At 34.1% G+C, this 20,813-nt stretch overlaps 1 protein-coding gene across 2 annotated transcripts in view; it reads left to right on the top strand.

Moving 5' to 3' along the window:
* The window catches only part of Cop1 (COP1 E3 ubiquitin ligase), a 123,166-nt gene that overhangs the window by 59,282 nt on the left and 43,071 nt on the right, over window positions 1-20,813 (top strand). For both annotated transcript variants that reach the window (XM_085688035.2, XM_085688034.2), the window contains exons 12-14: window positions 15,917-16,060; window positions 18,673-18,781; window positions 19,093-19,174. In XM_085688035.2, coding sequence (XP_085544161.1) covers window positions 15,917-16,060; window positions 18,673-18,781; window positions 19,093-19,174 — 335 coding nt within the window. The remainder of the gene's footprint in view (window positions 1-15,916; window positions 16,061-18,672; window positions 18,782-19,092; window positions 19,175-20,813) is intronic.

Raw genomic sequence — 20,813 nt, 5'->3', positions numbered from 1 at the left:
GGAGGCCTCACAGTCTTACTTTCATGTCTTTATCATAGAATTGGGTAGTTTATAAAACAGTCTATTCTATAGTAACAGGTTAATATTATTACATAAATTTTTAACTGTTGATAAGAATATATGACATAGGTTGTTAAATGCTTCAGAAATGTAGTTCAGGTGCAAAATTCAAAACAATGAAAGGAGGGCTGGTGTGGTGGCACATGTCTTAAAGCCCAGCATTCTGGAGGCAGAGGCAGGCAAATCTGCTATATAGTGGGATAGTCTATCTGTCTCTGTCTCTCTCTGTCTCTGTCTCTGTCTCTCTCTCTCTCTCCCTCTCAAACGATTTTGTAATATTGACGTAATATAATATTCCTATACACATGCTAATGTATTTGGACGCTATTGTGATTCCGGTTACTGTCCCTTACTATTGTTGATTGTTCATGTGTGGTATTTTCCTATTTAGTTAAAAGCAAGATCAAAATTTCTTTTAAACAGCATAGTTTAAAAGCAACATATCTATCTGAGGGATTTAAGACTTATAGTCAGTTCATTTCAAGAGGAATATATCCTTAACATTTTAAAACCTAGTTTTGTTCAATTTAATATATTCCAAAATTTAACAAGAGTATTTAAATAATTTTTTACCATATCAAGACATTCATGTCAAAGCATTTTATATCCTAAAATAGAAGTAGCTTAAAATTAGATAGAATTTCAGACTGGAAATACTAGACATTCAAAGTGAGGTCAGTCACATTTACATATTTTAAATTAGAATTTTACAAATTTAAATCCTTCATTATTTTCTCTCAATTATATTGAATTAACATTTCTTAATGAAACTTTTCCAAATTTGGAAATTTGTTATGCAAACTGGACAGATGAAGAATAATAGGAAGTAAGATAGAATGGTGAAGTCCAAAATGAAGGAGTTTTGAAATTTTTATAATTTTGAGGACATTTTGCTCTTCTGATATTGAAACAGCAGTAATAAATTCATTCTAAGGTTTTATTCCTTTTAATTAATATTGAAGCTAATGAATTTCAGAAAGAGTGTTAAAAACCACTAAAACAGTGTTGGCTAGAAGAAATTGTTTTTCTTATCAAAGTTATGTAAGATCTGTATTGTGCTGATTACCTTATTGCACTGATTCTTATCAGAGAGGAAAAGCACTAAGCCTTGAAAGATTCGTGAAGGAAATCTTGTCCTCTTCATTCCTGTTCATCCCATTTCTCCCCAACCCAAAGAGCCAATAATTCACTTTGTAGCAGAAATATATTATAATCAAAAGAAAAAGAACATTGGTACTCACTCTTAAAGTTCATCTCTTCTTCTCATATCTCTTTGCTTGTTTGAGATTAATCCCAGATCCATTAGTCCACAAGGTGGCAGTATTTGTTTACACTACTTCTGGGTTTACATAGTTGACAAGATTAAAAATTGGTTGCAAATACAAATTTGTTTTCCTGTTTATTATATGGTCCTGAATTAACAGATTATGGGAAGATGCTTCCTACCTTTTCCTTAAATGTAGCAGTTATATTTTACATTTTTTTAATTAGGTTTTTCTATGGCCACCAAAGAGGATTGACTTGAAATTGTCTTTTAAAGTAACTCTGCATGTAGTAGTAGTAGTGCAAGTTGCTTCATGAATTTCTGATTTGAATTTCACATTCCTATAGTGCAGTGGTTCTCAACCTTCCTAATGCTGCATGTGACACTTTAATACATTTCTTCATGTTGTACTAAACCCAACCATAAAATTATTTTCATATTTTCTTTTTGAGCAGGGACTTTTGGTACAGAGTTTCTCTGTAGCTTTGGAGCCTGTCCTGGAGCTCACTCCATAGACTGGGCTGACCTCAAACTCACAGAGATCCACTTGTCTCTGTCTCCTGGGATTAAAGGCATGCACTACTACTGGCCAACTTCATTGCTCCTTTTAAACTATAGTTTTGCTACTGTTACAATTTTGATATAAATATTTGTGTTTTCTGGTGATCTTGGGCTACCCCTGTGAAAGGGTAATTGGACCCCATAAAGGTTGTGACCCACAGGTTGAGAACCAATGCTATAGCGTTATACATGAAGCTGTTTACTACTTTACATCATTTAATTGGTTTTAGCCTTTGACTTATGTTTGTTCAAGTTCAGATGTGTTGTGTTCAGCACTTGTAAACTCATGAGAAGTAAATGTTTATAGTTGTGTGATTGATTGATGTAAATTTAGTCACTTGTAATTAATCATTTACTGGTTTTAATTATTACTATAAGTAATTAAACACTGCCCTGTTTTAAGACAATTGTAACTATTTTACCTGTGCTTTTTACTCACTCCTTTAGAGTAAGTGTCTCTATTTTATAGGAAGAAAGGTGAGGTAAGGAAAAATGTAACTTGTTCAGGATCAACACAGTGTAGTGTGTTTATAGTGTGTGCTGTTCAACTGGTCACTGAAACTACTAGAATTAAACTTTGTTTTATAGTTGATGTTCACAAATATTTCTTTTGCCACACATCGGTTTATTATGACGGCAGTGTTCATCTAGAGTTTGGGTAAATTTTAATGTGCTGTTTACAGAATAAAAATTCTATAAACAGTTTTAAATTTTATTTATAGATCTCCAGGAAATCTTTAACTTGATTTCTGAAGAAGAGGTGAATTTTAAGGAGTGAGCACCAGTGTTCTTTCTCTTTTGATAATAATATATTTCTGCTATAAGAGAATTATCAGCTCTATAGGGTTGGGGAGAAATGAGATGAACAGAAATGCATAGGACAAGATTTCCTTCAAGAATGTTTTCTAGGGCCAGCGTTCAAAAGCAGTATATTACAACCATGTTTTAGGCTGAAAACTTCATTAGAAAGGGTTCTTACCTATCTGATTTCTTGCTGTATTCCTAGGTCTGGCACATGGTAGTTACTTAGTGACAAATATTTGCTGAGTGAATGAATGACTGCAGTTTCAAGGAGAGCTCTTTTGGTCATTAGTAAATTGGCTGCTTCCTACTGTGGCTTTTAAGTTTTCCTCTGAAGGAAAGCTTTCCTAGTCTGCTTTGAGTTTGATTCAGCCTGGCTCTAGGGTGAGACTGTTAAAAACAGCAACGACAAAAGCAAAACAAACAAATATTTCCCACTAAGTCAAAAAGTAATTTCTTAGACAAGTTTTTAGTGTTGTAGTGTGGGGCCTACGTGTGACTCAGTTTCCATCTGGAGTCATTTCTGACTTTAAAAACTCATTTGAGTTCAAGCTTGCCTTCTCTGCTTTTTCCAGTAACTTTGAGGGCTATGAGAGACTTCTAATTTATCCTGTAAAAGACACTCTATCTAATAAAAAGTATACTGCTGGTGACAAACCTCAAGATAAAAAGGCTGCTTCTGAGCAGCAAGCACATGTTGGAGAGGAGGCTGCTCACTCAAGGACAAAAATGATCTTATGGTTAGATATTGACTGACTGTGCTGTGTTTTATTCTGCTTTTGTATATAAGCAAGTACTAAATAAACTCTGGGCCATTTGGCTACTTCGGCATGACAAGACAGACCTCCTGATTCTATCCTGTCTTCAGTTTCTTTCATCTGACTTTTCTTTGGCCTCAAGGATCCCCTATCCAGGAACCCTAGCTGACTCTGTAGGAGCGGGCTCCTATGTTGTAGAAATTGTTATTGAAGACTGGCATGTTTGTACATAACAAGTTTAGAGGAAGGTAAATTTAATTTTGCTTTTTCTCTGGATAAAAATATACAAGAGAAATAAAGTAAAAAGTATTTACATATATTCATATAGTCTCTATGGGAAAAAGTTATTGTAAATGCTTAGAGTGTAGCACCTAATTTGAAATGGGGATAAGAACTTCTCTCAATTATATTTTAGGGGATGGAGGTAAGGCACTTTCTCTTAATTGTCTAGCCTAACTAGAAATATATTCAGTTAATCTTATTTAATTGAGTTGAAATAAGATCATGAAATTATTCTAGTATTTTTGTATCATAATTACTAAGTTGCTAATTAACTGGTAATAGTATTCTATCTTTTCAGAAGAAATACAGCCCTCAGAACAGCAATTGATAATCTGCTACAGGACCATTGCTAGAAACCCATTTTCAGAGTGGTTGCTTAGGGGATCATGGGCCACTTACTGCATTTCACAGCAGAGTTAATATAAACACTGACAGTTTATAATGACGATTGATCTCCAGGTCTGGGTCCTTAGGAGGGAACTTCTTATTCTTCTAGAAGACATAATGTGTGATGAGGCCTTGAGTTGTATCTTTAGCACCACCAAAATAAAATTTGTAAAATTATGTAATCAAAAGGTACTGTCAAAATGCTTTGTATTGGTTATTATAGTTCAGAAAGTGAAGCAAGAAATCACATAATAGAGGTCTTCAATGTTTTAGTCACCTTTTATTCTCTTGGGGTGGAAAGAATCTAATATATTACACATTGCAGTCTGTTATTCTGACACTGAGTTTTGTCCCCACCTCTGTCTTATGTTTCAAAGTTATATTGGCTTTTTATTTAAAACTTCCCTTTGCATTTCTATTTAAGTTTTACAATAGCCATTTTCATTTAAATTCCCTTTCATTGATTGTATAACAAGATGTAGCTGGGTAAGTCTATTTTTTTTTTAGGTTTTCCTTTAATGTTTTATCTGCTTCTCCTAATGGGAAATATGAAATGAGTTTATTGTCTTTCTTTGTGTGCATATGTTTGTGTATGCCCATATGTGTGTGTGTGTGTATGTATGTATGTTGGGGCCTCATGTATATACACAAACACTTCATAGCTATCTCCTCTACCCAGCTTATTATTTGTTACATCTGCCTTATTAATTAATATTATGGGGATACAATTTTTAATATTCACGATGAAGTATTTCTAGGCTATAATTATTTGCTTTAAATTTAGTCATCAATTGTATGACAGATTGTTTAAATCATAGTTTTATTTTGTGATTTTGTGTGAAGCATTGTAGTAGTGATATTTTTATTTAATATTTGTAAATACTACTTGAACACTACTGAGAAATGTTTTCTACTTCAGTTTCAGAAATGTAGAATTGAAATAATTGCTTTCATAATTGCTCTCTATTCAATCCTAATATTACTAAGTACACATTTCCAATAGGATAAAAAAAGATCATAGTACTTTGGGGCCAAAATATATTTTGGCTTTTTCTGCTTTGGTAAATTTTATTGACCTTTAATTTTAGAAGTTACTGTCATTTTATCAAAGATTTCTGCTGTATAGCATCCACAGAGGATAGCTTTTTACTGTGCATAGAAGAGAACAATTTAGGATAAGTGAGTTTACCACTCAGTTGATTTAAATCAGCAGTTTTCAACCATCCTAATGCTGCAACCCTTTAATGCACTTCCTCATAAAATTATTTTTCTTGCTACTTCATAACTGGAAGTTTGCTATTGTTACGAATCTAATTGTAAATATCTGTATTTCTGTTGATCTTAAGCACCCCTATGAAAAGATCATTCAACTCTCAAAGGGGTCTTAAGAACCAGTGATATAAATGAATATAGCTTATGACATCATATAGGCTTTGCCGAATCAAGAGTTGATTATCAGTGCATTGATCTTTAACAGTTTCAGGATGCAACTTGAGTTTTAATTGTCCCAAGGGAAAGGACATTTTACCACACAAAGCACTTGACATTCTTCGCAGTGTTTCATTATAGTCTGTCAGGTTGTGTATTTGTTCCAACTATTTGCTGATAGCCAGAGGGAATGTCAGAGGAAATGTTGTAGAAAGTAATTGTTTTAAAACAAGCGTTCTTGGACTTAGGGAACTAAAGGCAAAATGAACCAACTGATAAAATAATCAGATAAAAATATATAGGGACTTTAAAATGTAGCCTCAATTTATACCTCTTAATGTAATGAGTATATCTATTAAGTCAGAGTAATTGTCAGCAAATACCTGCTAGACAGTCCCAAACCATTACCTGATTTTAGGTAGTCCATAATCAAGAATAGTTTTTACATTGAAAATGTTTAAAATAATGTGAATACTATTTTTTGGTGTGAGATTTATATGGAATTTCAATTTCAGTTCCCATAAGTTCATGGTGCTTTTTATTTTGTTGAGATAAGGTAGGCTCTCCTTGCTGTGTGGCCAAGGATGATCTTTTGACTCTGACCCTCATACCTCCATTTTGAGTGCTAGGATTTCAGGCATGTAGTACCCATCTTTGTACGTTGCTGGGATGGACCCAGAACTTCCTGGATGCTAGGAAGGCACTATGCTAACTGAACTACAAACCTAGGTCCTTATAAATACAGTTTTATCAGACCACCAATACTGCTGAAATAAAATGAATACATATTACTTGCCCAAACACACTTAATAGCAGTTATAGTGACTTGATTTATACTTAATAGCAGTTATAGTGACTTGATTTATATAGTGGTCACATTATCACCACATAAAAGAAAAATATTTTTCTCAGATTTATAATACTTGAAAAAAGGTAGAAACTATGAATGAATGTTGTGACGAATGCACTCTAAAATAGATGAAGCACATGGTTTCCAAAACCATAAAAATCTGGTTGCTCCATAAAGTGGGAGCAGGCCTTTGTGTGAAGTAAAGTTTGCTTAAAGAATAAAGCAAACTGAGTTGTTTCTTAGAACTAGCTTGATCAAAACAGCAAAGATCCATGACTGTATGTAAAGTCCCCTTAAGTACAAAGGCAGTGGTTGTTTTGGTAAATTGGGCTTCTAAGCTCCACAGCCTTCAGCAGCATGAGCGGTCATTTTTTGTAGAAGCAGCTAGCAAAATGAACCCTGCCATAACTTATGCTGTTACTATGTCTATCATATTCTTAGGTTTATAAACATTTGAATTCCAATAATTGATGTCACTAAAAATTTTGTATGTGGTCTGATGAGGAGTGATGCCATGTTTGAGAGAAGATGGACATTAGCTCTAAGTTCTTATATATGAGGCCTTTTATTTGTCTCATTTCAAAGAGGAATAAAATATACTTGACATCCTTAAATATTAAAAAATAGATAATTTACCCAGCAAATATGTATTTGGAATTATTTCTTAGTTTCATAACAGGCACACGTCTGTTAGGTTAAAAATATAATAATTAGACCTTTGCAATCACTTATAATGAATAAGTTCAAAATGTTCCATATTGGGAATGGTAGAGTAGTTTGTCTTTAACTTTGTTCTCTGCTCAGATCTTTGTTTATAGCTTTTCATTGGCACAAGATTGAGAACTATAAATAATGTATGGAAGTACAAAGTGCAATAGTTGCCATTAGTAGAGGTCAATGAGGGAAGTGTGTAGATAAAAGTAACTATACCATGCTCAGAATAAAGATTTGATAGATTAATTACAGTAAGTCATAAGAGTTTTTCTTTGGTTGCTAGAAAGAAATGTTATAATGCTCATTTATGAGAAAAATGAAAGAGATGAGGTGGCCAAGGATTAATTTGTTAACAGCTATAAAAGGAAACAACTGTGATTGATAATAATAAATAGCTGAAACCTTTCAAAAGGAAAATACTTTAATAGTACATCAAAATAAATCTGTGTTTGTTTTTGACTTTTTAAAACTAAAACTTTGAAAACTGAAAAATAATAGTTTATTTCAACATGGAAAACATGAGATTTCACTTGTATTCCCTACACACACATCATGAAGGTGTAGTCCATAGTGCATTTGTTACTTTGAGACATTCTCCATAGTTTTGGGCAGTTGATGCTGATCCCCAGTTGGTGACTCTGTTTGAGGAAGCTAAGGAGGTACAGCCTTGCTAGGGGAAATTGTCACTGGAGACAAGCCTCGAGGTTTCAAAGCTTTATGTCATTACCAGTTCATTCTCTTCTGCTTCCTGCTTGAGGCTCAAAATGTATGCTCTCAGTGTCTAGCAACAGCACCATGCTTGCTTGCTGCTGTGCTTTCCCACCACGAAAAGACTCGATCCCTCTGGAACTGTAAGGTGAATGCCTGCTTTTCTAAGTTGCCTCAATCATGGTCTTTTATCACAGCAATAGAAAAGTAACTAATAGAATGAGGTTTTAGTTATAAAATTTTTATTCATGAAAATCTTTAAGAGAAAATAAACATTTAACTTTTTGAGACACTGAATCAGATTAGATTCTAATCTAATCTGTGACAAAGTTCAAAAATTAAATAAAACTATAGAAGACCTAGCCTTTGGTGGTGTGGCGGGAAGCTCAAGAGTTCCAGGTCATCCTCACTTACAAAAGTCAGACATTGCTACATGAGACACTGTCTCAAACCAGGACAAAAGAACAACACTAACAAAAATCAAAATTAAATGGCTTTTAGTGATGTTAAAAAAAGTCATTCTTACAGTTGAATTTTGTACAACCACTACAATGAAATAAGGTGACTTTAAAATATACAGATGCAGAATGATTGCCAAGAAATGCTACTTGATGCCATAGTGTAAATTAATGTGATCTCATCCCATCTACTTTATTTTAAACAGTACAAATTCTTATTTATTTGTTTATGTTTAGGAAGTCTCAGACAGTATGCATACATTTTGAACCTACCCATTACTTGTAGGTAGGGTAGTTGATTACATATTTGGCAAGATTGAAATTGAAACGGGTTTTTTCCCCCTCCTTTATATGTTGAGAGGTATAATTTTTTAAAAAATTTTTTTTTAAAAAATTAAATTTTAAAAACATTCAAGTTATACTGCAGTGGGTTATGTCACCGATCTGGTTTGAGAAATTTATTCTAATTTCTTTTTTAAATGAATTAGAGGGACTGAAGACATAGTTCACCTGTTAAGAGCACTTGCTCTTTTTTTCAGAGGGTTCAGTGTCTGTCTATATCTGATGGCTCATAGCCACCTGTAGCTAGTTCAAGAGATCAAATGCTTTAATTGGACAACTGCACGCACATGGTACAAATATAGCTTGCGTGCACACACACAGACCATAATTAAAGTAAATATGCATACGTATGTGTGCGTGTGTAAGATTAGATTTGGTAAGGAGCTATTAAAGTAGCTTGAGTTAGCATTAGTGCACATCCAGTACTTATTTCTGTAATTTTGGGGAACACTGTGTCCAGATTTTCTTTCAACTAGCAGAAAAAGGACATTTAGATGTTTGATAGCTAAGAATATTCATGCATCCTGTTTTTCTTGAGTTATCATTGACTTCTTAATTGCTGTGTCTGTGCGTCTCATGCTTGTCATTCATTTATAGTGTGTAATTTTTCCTATTAATCGAAAATCTTTAAGACTTTCTCATTCTTTTTCCCCCTCTAATTTGTTTTCTAAAGTTATTCTTTTTTATTATATGTATAGTAGCATAGTATAATGTTATTCTGTGGTATATTCTTGCCTAAGGTTATGTTCTTTGAAGAACAGCCTATTCTCATTAAATGACAGTTTTGAGTGATGAGTGAGAGCATAGACTGAAATTGGGCCTCTTGAATTTTAATGACTTGATATAACCTACACCAAATGACTTAGCATCTACATAGTAGACATTTGGAGTTTAACTTAATGTTTAAAATAGTGCTTAACCCTCAGTGTAATAACTATTATAGAGCTTTAACTTACTGCTTTAGGAGAAAGTTCTTTGAATGACACCAATTTTAATTGGTTTTTTTGTTTTGTTTCTTTCATGTGTTTGTTTTCTCTAAAGATCTGGCAATATCTTTTTCATTATAATAATCACTTTCTAAGTCCGATCTGTTTCTTTGAAATTATAGCTCCTTGTGACTCTTGAGGCACACTATTTTCTTAAACGAGATTTTTTTTTTACCAACTGTTCTTACCATGTTTTCTTCTGATAAATTAGGTTCTAGTGTTTGGGGACATTAATCTATCTTGTTTTTTAATACCCATTTTTATAATTGCATAAAGATATAACAGACTGTGAGACATAGTGGCAGAATTAACTGCTTGGGCACATACAACTTTTCATTGCCTGAGCCACATTGTACTGGAAAGATGCATTAATCAGCTGTGCTTTATGGTCTATTGCCTTGCTACTTAATCACTTGACTTATGGCCCTTTTGACAAAGGATATGTCAGTTTCTTATAGTGTAATTATGTTTTTCAACTGTTGAATTAAATCACATTCTTAAACAATTGAAAATTGCAAAATGTGAGAGAAAATGCAATTTATTGCCATGCTTAAGTACATCTCCAATAATACTATTTTTCAAAAGATAAAAGTATGTTTGGAAATAAATAAATTTGGTGAGATTGAATTCTTTATTAATGACAGTTTCATTCATACATATAATTTATTTTTATCAGATCTACCTTCCATCCCCTCCCCCTGAAATTCCACCCTACTTCATTCCCTTCCCAACTCTGTGTTTTGTTTTTTAATTTTATAAATTAAGTTTACTGAATCCACTTAGGTCCACATGCTATATTCATGTGCATGGTTGTAGAGCTATCCCCCGAAGCCTAGGTAGTCTCTCAGAGGTTAGATCCCTGAAAAAAAATTATCCACAGAAGTTGTCTTGATCTTGTGTAGCTATGCATTCACGTACCACTGCTGTGTGTGTGTGCGTGCACGTGCACGCACGCACAGTGCACTGTTGTGTCTGGCAATACTATTTTGCTCTAAATACCCCCTGGCTCCTTCAGTGTTTCTGCCCCCTCTTCCATGGTGTTTCCTGAACCCTGTGGAGGAGGAAGTCTGATGTGGATGTCCCATTTAGAGCTGAACACTTCACAGTCTCTTATGCTCCTCAGGTTGTTCACTTGTATTTATTGCCATCTATTGGGACAGGGTAGCCAAACAAACTTTGATGAGGGTTGAGAGATACACTAATCTATGGTTATAAAGATAAGGGCTTAGTATTGGGTTTTCCCCTCAACGTCTGTGATGTAGTCAGTCACAGGTTTGGGGGCTTTAAATCTACTGAGAAAATCATTGGGTACTCATAACATGCATACCACTGTTGCTCCAATGAAGATACCCTTGTCAGGCCAATCCTCTTTGAAGCTGCAAAGTTCAAAGCTGGGGAAGATAGTTGATTTGCTTGTTCCCTGTTAAGCATAGAACCTTACATTTCTGTGATTGCTAGCCATAGGGGTGAAGCATCTTTGTTAGTACTGGTTTGCTTTCTCCATTCCCATTTACTCCAGACTTACTGAAGGATGTGTTTTAATTTTTTGTCATTTTGTTTTCTGTCTTTTTCTGACCCCCTTTCATTTGAACTGTGTTCTTGAGTGGCTTATTCTCTGTGATCTCTGTCTCCAGATTGCAGTCTTCCCTTCAAGTGTCATCTGATAGAATTGAAGTAGTGCTTATAAGTTCTTTAGTCTGTTTTTATAGTGTAAGGTTTCAAGTTTTCCTCAAATTTTGTACATGGTTTTGCTGGGTATAATATTCTAGGTTGACACTAGTTAGCTTTCAGGACTTAGAACACATCTTTTCATGTACACTGGTTTTAAATATTTGAGCTCGAATGTTATTCTAATGAACTTGACTTTGTAAGTAACTTGACCTTTCTCTCTTGGAACCTTTTTTACCCCCCACTATTTTATATTTTTAATGTCTTAACTGTATTGGGTTTAGGGGAGTTTCTTTTCTGCTTCTGTCTATTTGGGGTCCTGTAGACATCTTTTACCTGGGTGGGCATCCCTTTCTCTGAGTTTAGGAAACTTTCTATGATTTTATTGAAAACATTCTCTATGCTTTTGCTATATTATTGTTCTTCTAGCCTCATAATTTAAAGGTTATATTTTTTCATGGTATCCCATAACTATTATTCATTTTTTAAAAATTTATCATTGACCTTTACTAACTGATAAAATTCCTTTACCTTGTTTTCTAGCCCTGATTTCTGTGCTGTGCATAGTGAAGTTTTTCACTTGACTTACTGGGTTTTTCATTCTCAGAATCATTTCATTTTGGAGTTTCTCTATCAATTGTGTCCCTTGAGTTTTATTTCCATGTCTTTGGTTGACTTTTCTTTGTTTTTGACTCTTAAACTAAATCCATGTCTTTGTTTGCAGTTCTTTATATACTAGAATAATTTCAGTAGCCACCATTATTACGGAATTAATCATTTTTGGATATGTCTGGGTTTTTCATTTTGTTTCTTTTGAGACTTGCACATCTGACTTAGTTTGTTGGTTCGGTTTGTTTTGTCTTGATTCATATTGCTTCCATGCAGCATTTACAGTGTCCAGGAGAGGATCAATTCAGTATGATGGCTATAACTGTCTTCCTCTAGGTACCTGGTTTAGGAAGTTTTATAGTGGATAGGTTATGTTGGAGGCCTTTTGGGTTGGCTTCCTGAAGCAGTATTCCTGGGAGTTGTAGATGGGCCTGGTGAAAATGAAGCTGGACCTTGGCGTACTTATAATATATACAGGCCTTAACTGGGGAAGATGGGTGCAAGAAATCTTGTGGGCAGACTGGTCACCTGGTACATGAGGTTCCTAGGAAGTGTTAGGACCTCTGTAGGGCCTACCTTCACAGAGGAAGAAAGGTACTGGAGATCCCCAGGCAGTGTGGTCTGTCCTCAAAGGCAGTGTAGGTTGGGCCTTATCAGGAGAATCGGGTATAAGAAGTCATGTGACTAGGTTCCTGGAACAGAGGGTTCTCAGATGACCAAAGTGCGTGTGTGGTGATGGTGGTGGTAGTGGTGATGATAGTGGTGGTAGTGGTGGTGGTGGTAGCGGCAGCGGCATATTTTACTAGAACATTCTTGGTTGATGAAATTGAATTTTTCATTGTAATGAATTTTCATCAGTAGTTTTAATAATTGTAAATAATAGTAGAAGGCAGAAATAAAGTTTTATTTATCAGTAAATAGTAAGACTTCTTATTCTTTGAGGAATTAATTAAACAGGTACATTTTGATTAGTTTTCATACCTTTTATTTTATCCTAATTTGACATTGCTAAACTTTTGTACTGCTTTTGTGTTATCTCACATCATAATCAAAATAACCGAAACACCGCTTTATGGAATAAGAGGATATCCATTTTAGATGGGTTCTAGAAAACCTTAAGCACCTAAAAATTAGTGTTCACAGACATGGTGCAGTCTTTAGATCTTTCCTTTTCATTTTCTTTTTGACTTTTTACTATAAAAAGACACCAGGACTTTGATGTTCCTAGTGTCATAGGTTTTGGGCTCAGTTGTTAGGTTTGGGTTTGTTTTTTGTGAAAGAGTTTGATTGTTTCCTAGGGCAGTCTCAGATTTAGAATCCTCCTGCCTCAGCCTCTGAGCACTAGGATTATAGAAATGAATCATCATGTCTTACTCCCCAAAATATTTATTAAATAACCAAAATGGAAGAAAATAGCAATGAGTCCAAAACAAAAAAAAATGATCTTTTTTTCACAGTTGAATTAAAGTAGGTAATGACACATCCTGCTAGAGGAAAAGGATATCTGAGACCAAGTGTCAGCAAAGGCTGTGTCCGCGGGCCATTGTGTGGGGCTTTTAGTCAGTTGATAACAGGTTAATACTTAAATATGCTTGTATTAAAAACTAGAAGTTTGCCTATTCTTACACACTTTCACTTGTACGTTAGAGTACTTTTCATTGTTTTAGTAACATAGATGGAGGGGATATATTTAGGAATGGTATGACTGATTCTTGAACTAGGCATTCTAAACCACCTCAGTTGCAAGTAGATTTCATTTCCAATATCTGTCATTTGCCAGTCTGTCTTAGTCATGATTTCTGTTGCTATGATAAAATCATGTGACCAAAAGCAACTTGGGGAGGAAAAGGTTTATTTCCATTTATAGTACCACAGCACAGTCTATCACTAAGGGAAGTCAAGGCGGGACCTTTTAAACAGGTCAGGAACCTGGATATAGGAGCTGATGCAGAGACTATGAACAAATGTTTCTTGGCTTGTGACCTCCTCAGCTTGCATTCTTAGTGCACCCAGAACCAACAGCCCAGAGTGGAACTATCCACAATGGGTTGAGGTCTACCACATCTATCACTAATTAAGAAAATGTACTTCAGGCTTGTCTATAGACCAATATAGTGGGGCCATTCTCTCAATTGAGATTGGCCATTTCTAAATAACTATAGTTTCAGTTAAGGTGACATAAAACTAACCAGCACAAATATCATTGTGTGTGCGTGTGTGTGTGCGCACACACGCGTGCGCTTGCCTGTCTGTCTGTCTGTGCATGCGCTCTGAGATAGAAAAGTTGTCATCAATATAATTCTTGTGTTAGAATTCATAACACAGGTGGTAGCTGAGGCAGAAGTACATTAATATTATAATACCAGTAAGTCTGTCTTATTGGATTGTAAGTGTTATTGGCTAAGTTGTTCTGTAGTTGCTGGCACTTAACTGAAATTTTTTTGTAAGATTTAGAAATTAAGAAATGATTTGAGCCTATAATTTAGAAAAGTATTTCAATGTGTCTTTAAGAAAATTTTAATGTATATTTCTCTTAGTCATTAGCTAAGTAAACTTCCTATTGAATTATTAACTAAGTAGTAACTTAGTTAATTCTGCATGAGTATTGTACAAGTAATCCATTAAAGTATATCATCTGGCTAGCACTCCTAAATACTCCACATACAATATAAGTATTTGTATTTATACACATATATAATGCAGTTGTATTTATATGCATTTAATGAGTACCTAGTATTTATGTCTTGATAATTATTGGTGGGAAGATATATGTAGGTACAGAAATATATAACAAATTTTATTAGAGTTTGAGTTTTGAACCCTTTTACTTTATAGTTTGACTTGCACATAGGAGGTTTGATTTTTGATTTAACCTAAATATTAGAGCCTTAACTGTGAAGCCAGATTGCCTGATAACTATCATCTCAAACACTTTAAAACCAGCTAACTTTGAGCAGATTACTTCACTCTAACCCTCAGTAGTCTAAACTGTTAATAGTAGTAATGTTTTCCTCTAATGGTTGTTAAGAGAATTGGTAGTTATTATAGATCATTGGGAACTCTTTTGTAACTCTTTTAGTTACAGCTAAACCTCTGGAAGGAAACTAAATTTATGTTGAAAAGTATTGAATTTGATGGTTCATTTCAATTTTTACCCGCATCAGGGCAAGTTAGATTTCTAGCTGGTATGATAGGAGTGAATAAGATATTGTATTGAAATGGCTTATTTTGGAATTTTTATTTAGAGAAATTACAAGAAAGGAGTATATTCCCTAAGTCCTCTAAAAAGGAACAGAGGGGTTTTGTTTGTTTGTTTTTGTTTTGTTTTTTAGAGAGAGTTCCCTATTTGTGCAATAAGGAATGTGCGTTAACATTCTGTGATTCAGAGAGATAATATTTGTTTTGGGAATAAGGAATGGTTTGGGTGGAAGTAAGGATTATTTAGTTACTCTGTTTTTATTAATATTCTGTCCATTTGTCACTACCCAATTGCTTCAGTTATTCTGTTTGTTCAGATATATTAAAATAATATCACATTCCCTGAAAGAGCAATAACAAGAATTTATGAAAAAAACTAATTGGTTATTTTCATTTGACATTTGTAATATTTCAAATCATTAAAGGTTTCCGCACTGAGATGTAATCTTATTAAAAGTAAACTTAAAAACATGTCAGTTGTCTAGGAACAAAAGTTCACCTTGACAGTTACATATCTATATAGTTCCCTAATTCTTGAAATTTGATGTCTTGATGACTTATTCTGGACATGTGGTGTAGGGAAACTTGAAACTATTTCAAGAAGCTGTCTTATCTGTAGAGGTAAATAGAAACTCTTAGAAATAGGAAATGCCAGCCGAGGATATAACTCATTGGCATTGTGCTTGCCTAGTATACATTTATGCCGTGCGTTCAAGCCCCCAGCATTGGGAGAATAAAAAGAAGGAATGAAAAACTTAAAACCCTGAAATGTTGCTATATATAACATCATAAGGTTGGCTTCATGGTCTCACAAACAAGATGTGTTTTTCCTTCCGTTTTAGTATCGAATTTGATCGGGATTGTGACTATTTTGCAATTGCTGGGGTTACAAAGAAGATTAAAGTTTATGAATATGGCACAGTCATCCAGGATGCAGTGGATATTCATTACCCTGAGAATGAAATGACCTGCAATTCCAAAATCAGGTATTTATTTTTTGTTGCCCCAATGTAGCATATATATAGCTGTTGTCCATATTAGTGTTAAGTGTGAAATTATTTTACCTTTTCCATGAGACTGCTTACTCATCAAGAGTGAATACTGTGATTGTGTATGGAGAGATGCTTTGCTTTAAAGCAATATCTTTCCTATAGACATTGTTTGCTTTTTGTGGAAATTATCATTTACTTTAACATCAGAAATAATCCATAATATGAGCGTATCTCTAAATATAGTTATTTCTAGTTTTAAGATGTTTTCACACAAGTATTAGGCTTTTCTTTGAAAGAACACTATTTAAATTTAATTCAGTAAAGATTATAGTTCAAAGCAGTGCAGAGCTAACGTGTTTCCCAGGAAAGTCAGGAATTCCACAATCAACCTTTTCCTTTCTTTTCTTTCTCTTTTCTTTTTCTTCCCCTCTCTTCCCTACCTCATAGAAGAAATAGATTTCCCTAGCTGTTCTCAAGAGCACGTGATTATTAGTGTAAGCTCTAAAAGAAATCAGTCATCCATGTACCTTTCTTACCTTGATAAATACATACATACTGTTTTAAGTATCCTTTATCTGAAATGTTTGGTACCACAGTGTTTCTGATTAAGCTTTTCATCCATGTGCGTTTTGAAACATCTTGGAGATAAGATGTGAACCTAATCACAGACTTCACTTACCCTGAGTGTGTATCTTCACATACATTGCTATGAAACAGAGTTTGTGTATATTTAGCCAACAGACTTGGTGCTCTGGATGTTTTGGATTCTGGGACATTTTGGATTAAAGATGTTGAATCCAAGGTATATGTGTTTTTATGTGCATTTTAATGATGTTAGTAATAAATTAGTATTATGTTCGTTTTGTTTCCTAATTTACCCACAGCAGTTTACGAGCTGTCCATTTATCAGTGGCACTCACACTTGAGAATCTATTACAGTCTGTCTGTAGTGGAGACTGCCTTTTACTTCCTGGCTATCCAGATCTGAATAATCACACAGAAACTATATTATGTACAACACTGTTTGGCCTGTTAGCTCAGACTTCTTATTAAGTAACTGTTACTTAAATTTAATCTTAAATTAACCCATTTCTATTATTTTATATTTTACTGTGAGACTTGTAGTATGTTACCTCTTGCTTCTTGGGCAGCTACATGGTATCTGCCTCCTTTGTCAGCTACATGGCTTGTCCCTGACTCTGCCTTCTTTCTTCTTGCATTCAGTTTAGTTTTCCTGCCTAGTTCTATTCTGCCCTCCCATAGGCCAAAACAGCTTCTTTATTCACAGCATACAGAGGGGAATCCCACATCATTCTGTCTTCTAAGCAGAGACTATATTGCAAAAATGAGTTTATTAAATGCTTGTGTGTTAGGCATTGTCTTGTGTGCTTTAACAGTTGTCTGAGATGGTTACTATTATTGCCGCATTTACAGCTGAAGAGTGCTAAAACCGAAAGTTAATAGCTTGCCTGGGATGAGCTAAGTAATGTGTAGAGAAGTGCAAATTAAGGTAATATTAATTCTAGAGTTTGTACTTTTAATTCCTTTATAATTACTTATAGCATGTGACCATTATAGTAATATCACTTGTATAGAATTGTACTTTAAAAAAACATCACAGTAGTAAACTCAGCAGAATACTTGGCTCATGACACGTATTCATCGTCATTGTTCCCTTGAGGAAAACATAATTAGAGTTTCAGTGTGCTATTGCCTGCTTTGCCATAACACATAGGCAAATGCTTAGTACTTTATGGCACATTACATTGGAGAAAATGGCCAAAATCTGCGGGGCTAAAAGGACCTATACCTAAGCAAAACTAACAAGAGTTGTCCAGTTTTTTTTTGCCAGTTATGAAATATACTAAGTTAACCAGTCTGGAATTAGAGTGCAAGTCTGTCTAAATCCATCAAAATTGAGTATATTTTAAAATGCAAATGATCTCTTTCCAACCCCTAAAATTTGTCATAAATACAATAGAGAGCAAAATACATTACTTGCTTTTCATGGTACCTTGTTCAGTAGTGTACATCTTGTTTTGCCTGATTTAAATATGTATGTGTCTCAACAGTAGCTTACTGCCTTAGATGCAGACTTTTAGAGAATAGCTAAAGTCATAAATGTTCAAACTTTGAATCTATTGGGTTATTTTAATTGGAATTTTAATCATAACTTATATTGGTTAAGACCTTTTGAATATAAACACAGAAATGTAATTCATATTCATTTATTTAGCTTAATATGATTTGGCAAAGCTTAATATAGGGCTTAACAATCGTTCATATCTGTCATTGTGCTGTAACATCCTCTGAGCCACCTGGGCATTTATCATTGTGATTAGTAGGTATGCTTTTCAAATGTAGCAGAGATGATCAGTAGCAGCTTCTGGCTTGTATCTATCATACTGTGATCAGAGTAAAAAGTGTAAACTTCAGCATTGGATAGTTCACTCAGGAAACGTAGGTAGTACTATCATCTCTTTCTGAATGATTGTGAAGTGATGTAAACCATTTTGACGAGCGCTCATCTTCCTGAACACACTAAAATCATTATGCTCCATTGTTACTTATTTATATCTTAAAGCTTTAGCTTTTCTTTCATTCAGCTGTATCAGTTGGAGTAGTTACCATAAGAATCTGCTAGCCAGCAGTGATTATGAAGGCACTGTTATACTATGGGATGGATTCACAGGACAGAGGTCAAAAGTCTATCAGGTAAATATGGAAACTGATTACTTGTTAAAACAATTACTTTTTTTGTTTTATAGTAATTTATGATATTCATGTGCTTTATAATTAAAAAATTTCAGCCATTGTTTAGTGTTTTTATAGTTATATAATAACTGTGGTAGTACCAAATGCTTTTCTAAGAGATTTCTCATTCTTTATTTTTAGAATATATCATATACATTTACCAAAGCATTAATTTTAGTGTGAGGCTTTCTACCAGTGTCTTTGCTTTACATTTGATTGCATTTTGTGCCACCAACCAATATCAATAAATTTTTTTTTTCTTCTATATCAAGGAGCATGAAAAGAGGTGTTGGAGTGTTGACTTTAATTTGATGGATCCTAAACTTTTGGCTTCAGGTTCTGATGATGCAAAAGGTACTATCATTTTCGCTCAGGAGTTCCCACTCCCCAGAACTCCTTTTAGGCACAGCTATGTAAGTTATTCATTGAAACTCATGCTAGTCTTTTGTGAATCAAAATAATTTGAGTTAGACATCAGTTTTCCCTGAGTGAAGAAAAAAATAAGTGCACTGCTTCTTCATAATAATGTTTTTGTATTTGTGTCACACGGTGCCCTCTGAATTGCTGGCAACTTCCTAAAGATTCTTATTTTCCTTATGTATGTGTATGTCCTCCCCCCGCCCCGTGTGTGTGTCTGTGTGTTTGTGTGTCCGTGTATATGCATATATGTATACAGAAGCCAGAAGAGGGTGTCAGGTCCCTGAGTTGGAGTTATAGGCATTAGTGTTTACACTACTGTGGGTACTTGGTCAGAATTCCATTCCTCATGATTTTATAGCAAGTGCTATTTACCAGTGTCCACCCCTACAATTATCTTTTAACCAAGTGTTTTAAATATACCATTTAGTAAACTTTATTCCCTGAAGCATTTAGAAATTTCTATATTCAAAATTATTTGAAATATTCAATATATTCTAAAGCCTCGTGGTAGTGTAATATTTTTGTTTATATCTCTTTTGCTGTCTTGATTGGCCTTTTCTGCTTTTCTTCTTTGTCTCTCTTTACTATTTGTTATTTTCTACTATTCTTCCTGTCCTGTTTTAGTAGAGATGTTGTGAACAGATTAACTTACTTTTAAATCAAGTATACTAATGCCTTTTAAATGTTTTTTGTGACCTATGATAATAAATGCCAGTAAATCCAGCTTTATACAGATTTAAAAGGAACCATGTCCCAAAAAATTTTAGATGGAAATAAAAATTAATTACTATGAAAATTGTTAACTGATTCAACAGTGGCTGTATTGAAAAGATGATGGTGAATATTTATTCTTTTAACAGTATTATTTATGAAGCATGATGTTAGAAAATAACTGTACTCCAGTTTCTGAATTTTTCTATTTTATGCTGCATTTTTGAATGTCTGTGTAACTAACAAAGAATATATTTTTACCTTCAGTTTGCCTTCTAAGTAGTTTTTATGTTATAATTGAACAAATATCTGTATGTCTGTGATACTTCTCAGTTGGAAAATTGGAGACCTCATCTGGAGTCCCCACTTATGTAGGTTTGTAAGTTAGCCAAGCAAGTCTCTCTCTACTTGTATTTCCAACTCCAGAGGATCAGATTCCTTCTTCAGGCCTCCACAGGCATCTGCACACATATGTATACACACAAACACACAATTATATAAAGGAAAATAATATAAATCTTTTAAAAATTACTTTTAAAGAGAGTTGCCATAATTTTCTTTCCCTTTTTTTATTCCTTTCCTTGTGTAGCTTCCACAGTAAGGACTAAATAATAAAAATTGGAACCTTTATTTCACATATTGTGCTTTTTCTTCTCTCTTTTTACACGTAAAGGCCCATTTTGACTGTTGGGAACTATCTATCCATGTACAAATATATATTTATTTAATTTGTTTTAGTTCACAGAAGTGAAATTGCCCTGTCGTATGATAATCTGTGATTACATTTTTGGAACTGTCACCATATTTTTCATGTTGTTTATACCATTTAAGATCCCATATATAATGGGTATAGGGCCTGAGT

Source organism: Myodes glareolus, chromosome 5 (assembly GCF_982192425.1).
Source record: "Myodes glareolus chromosome 5, mMyoGla1.1, whole genome shotgun sequence".
Lineage (NCBI taxonomy): Eukaryota > Metazoa > Chordata > Mammalia > Rodentia > Cricetidae > Myodes > Myodes glareolus.
Note: the sequence above shows the minus strand (reverse complement) of the source record. Positions and strands in the feature narration are given on the sequence as shown.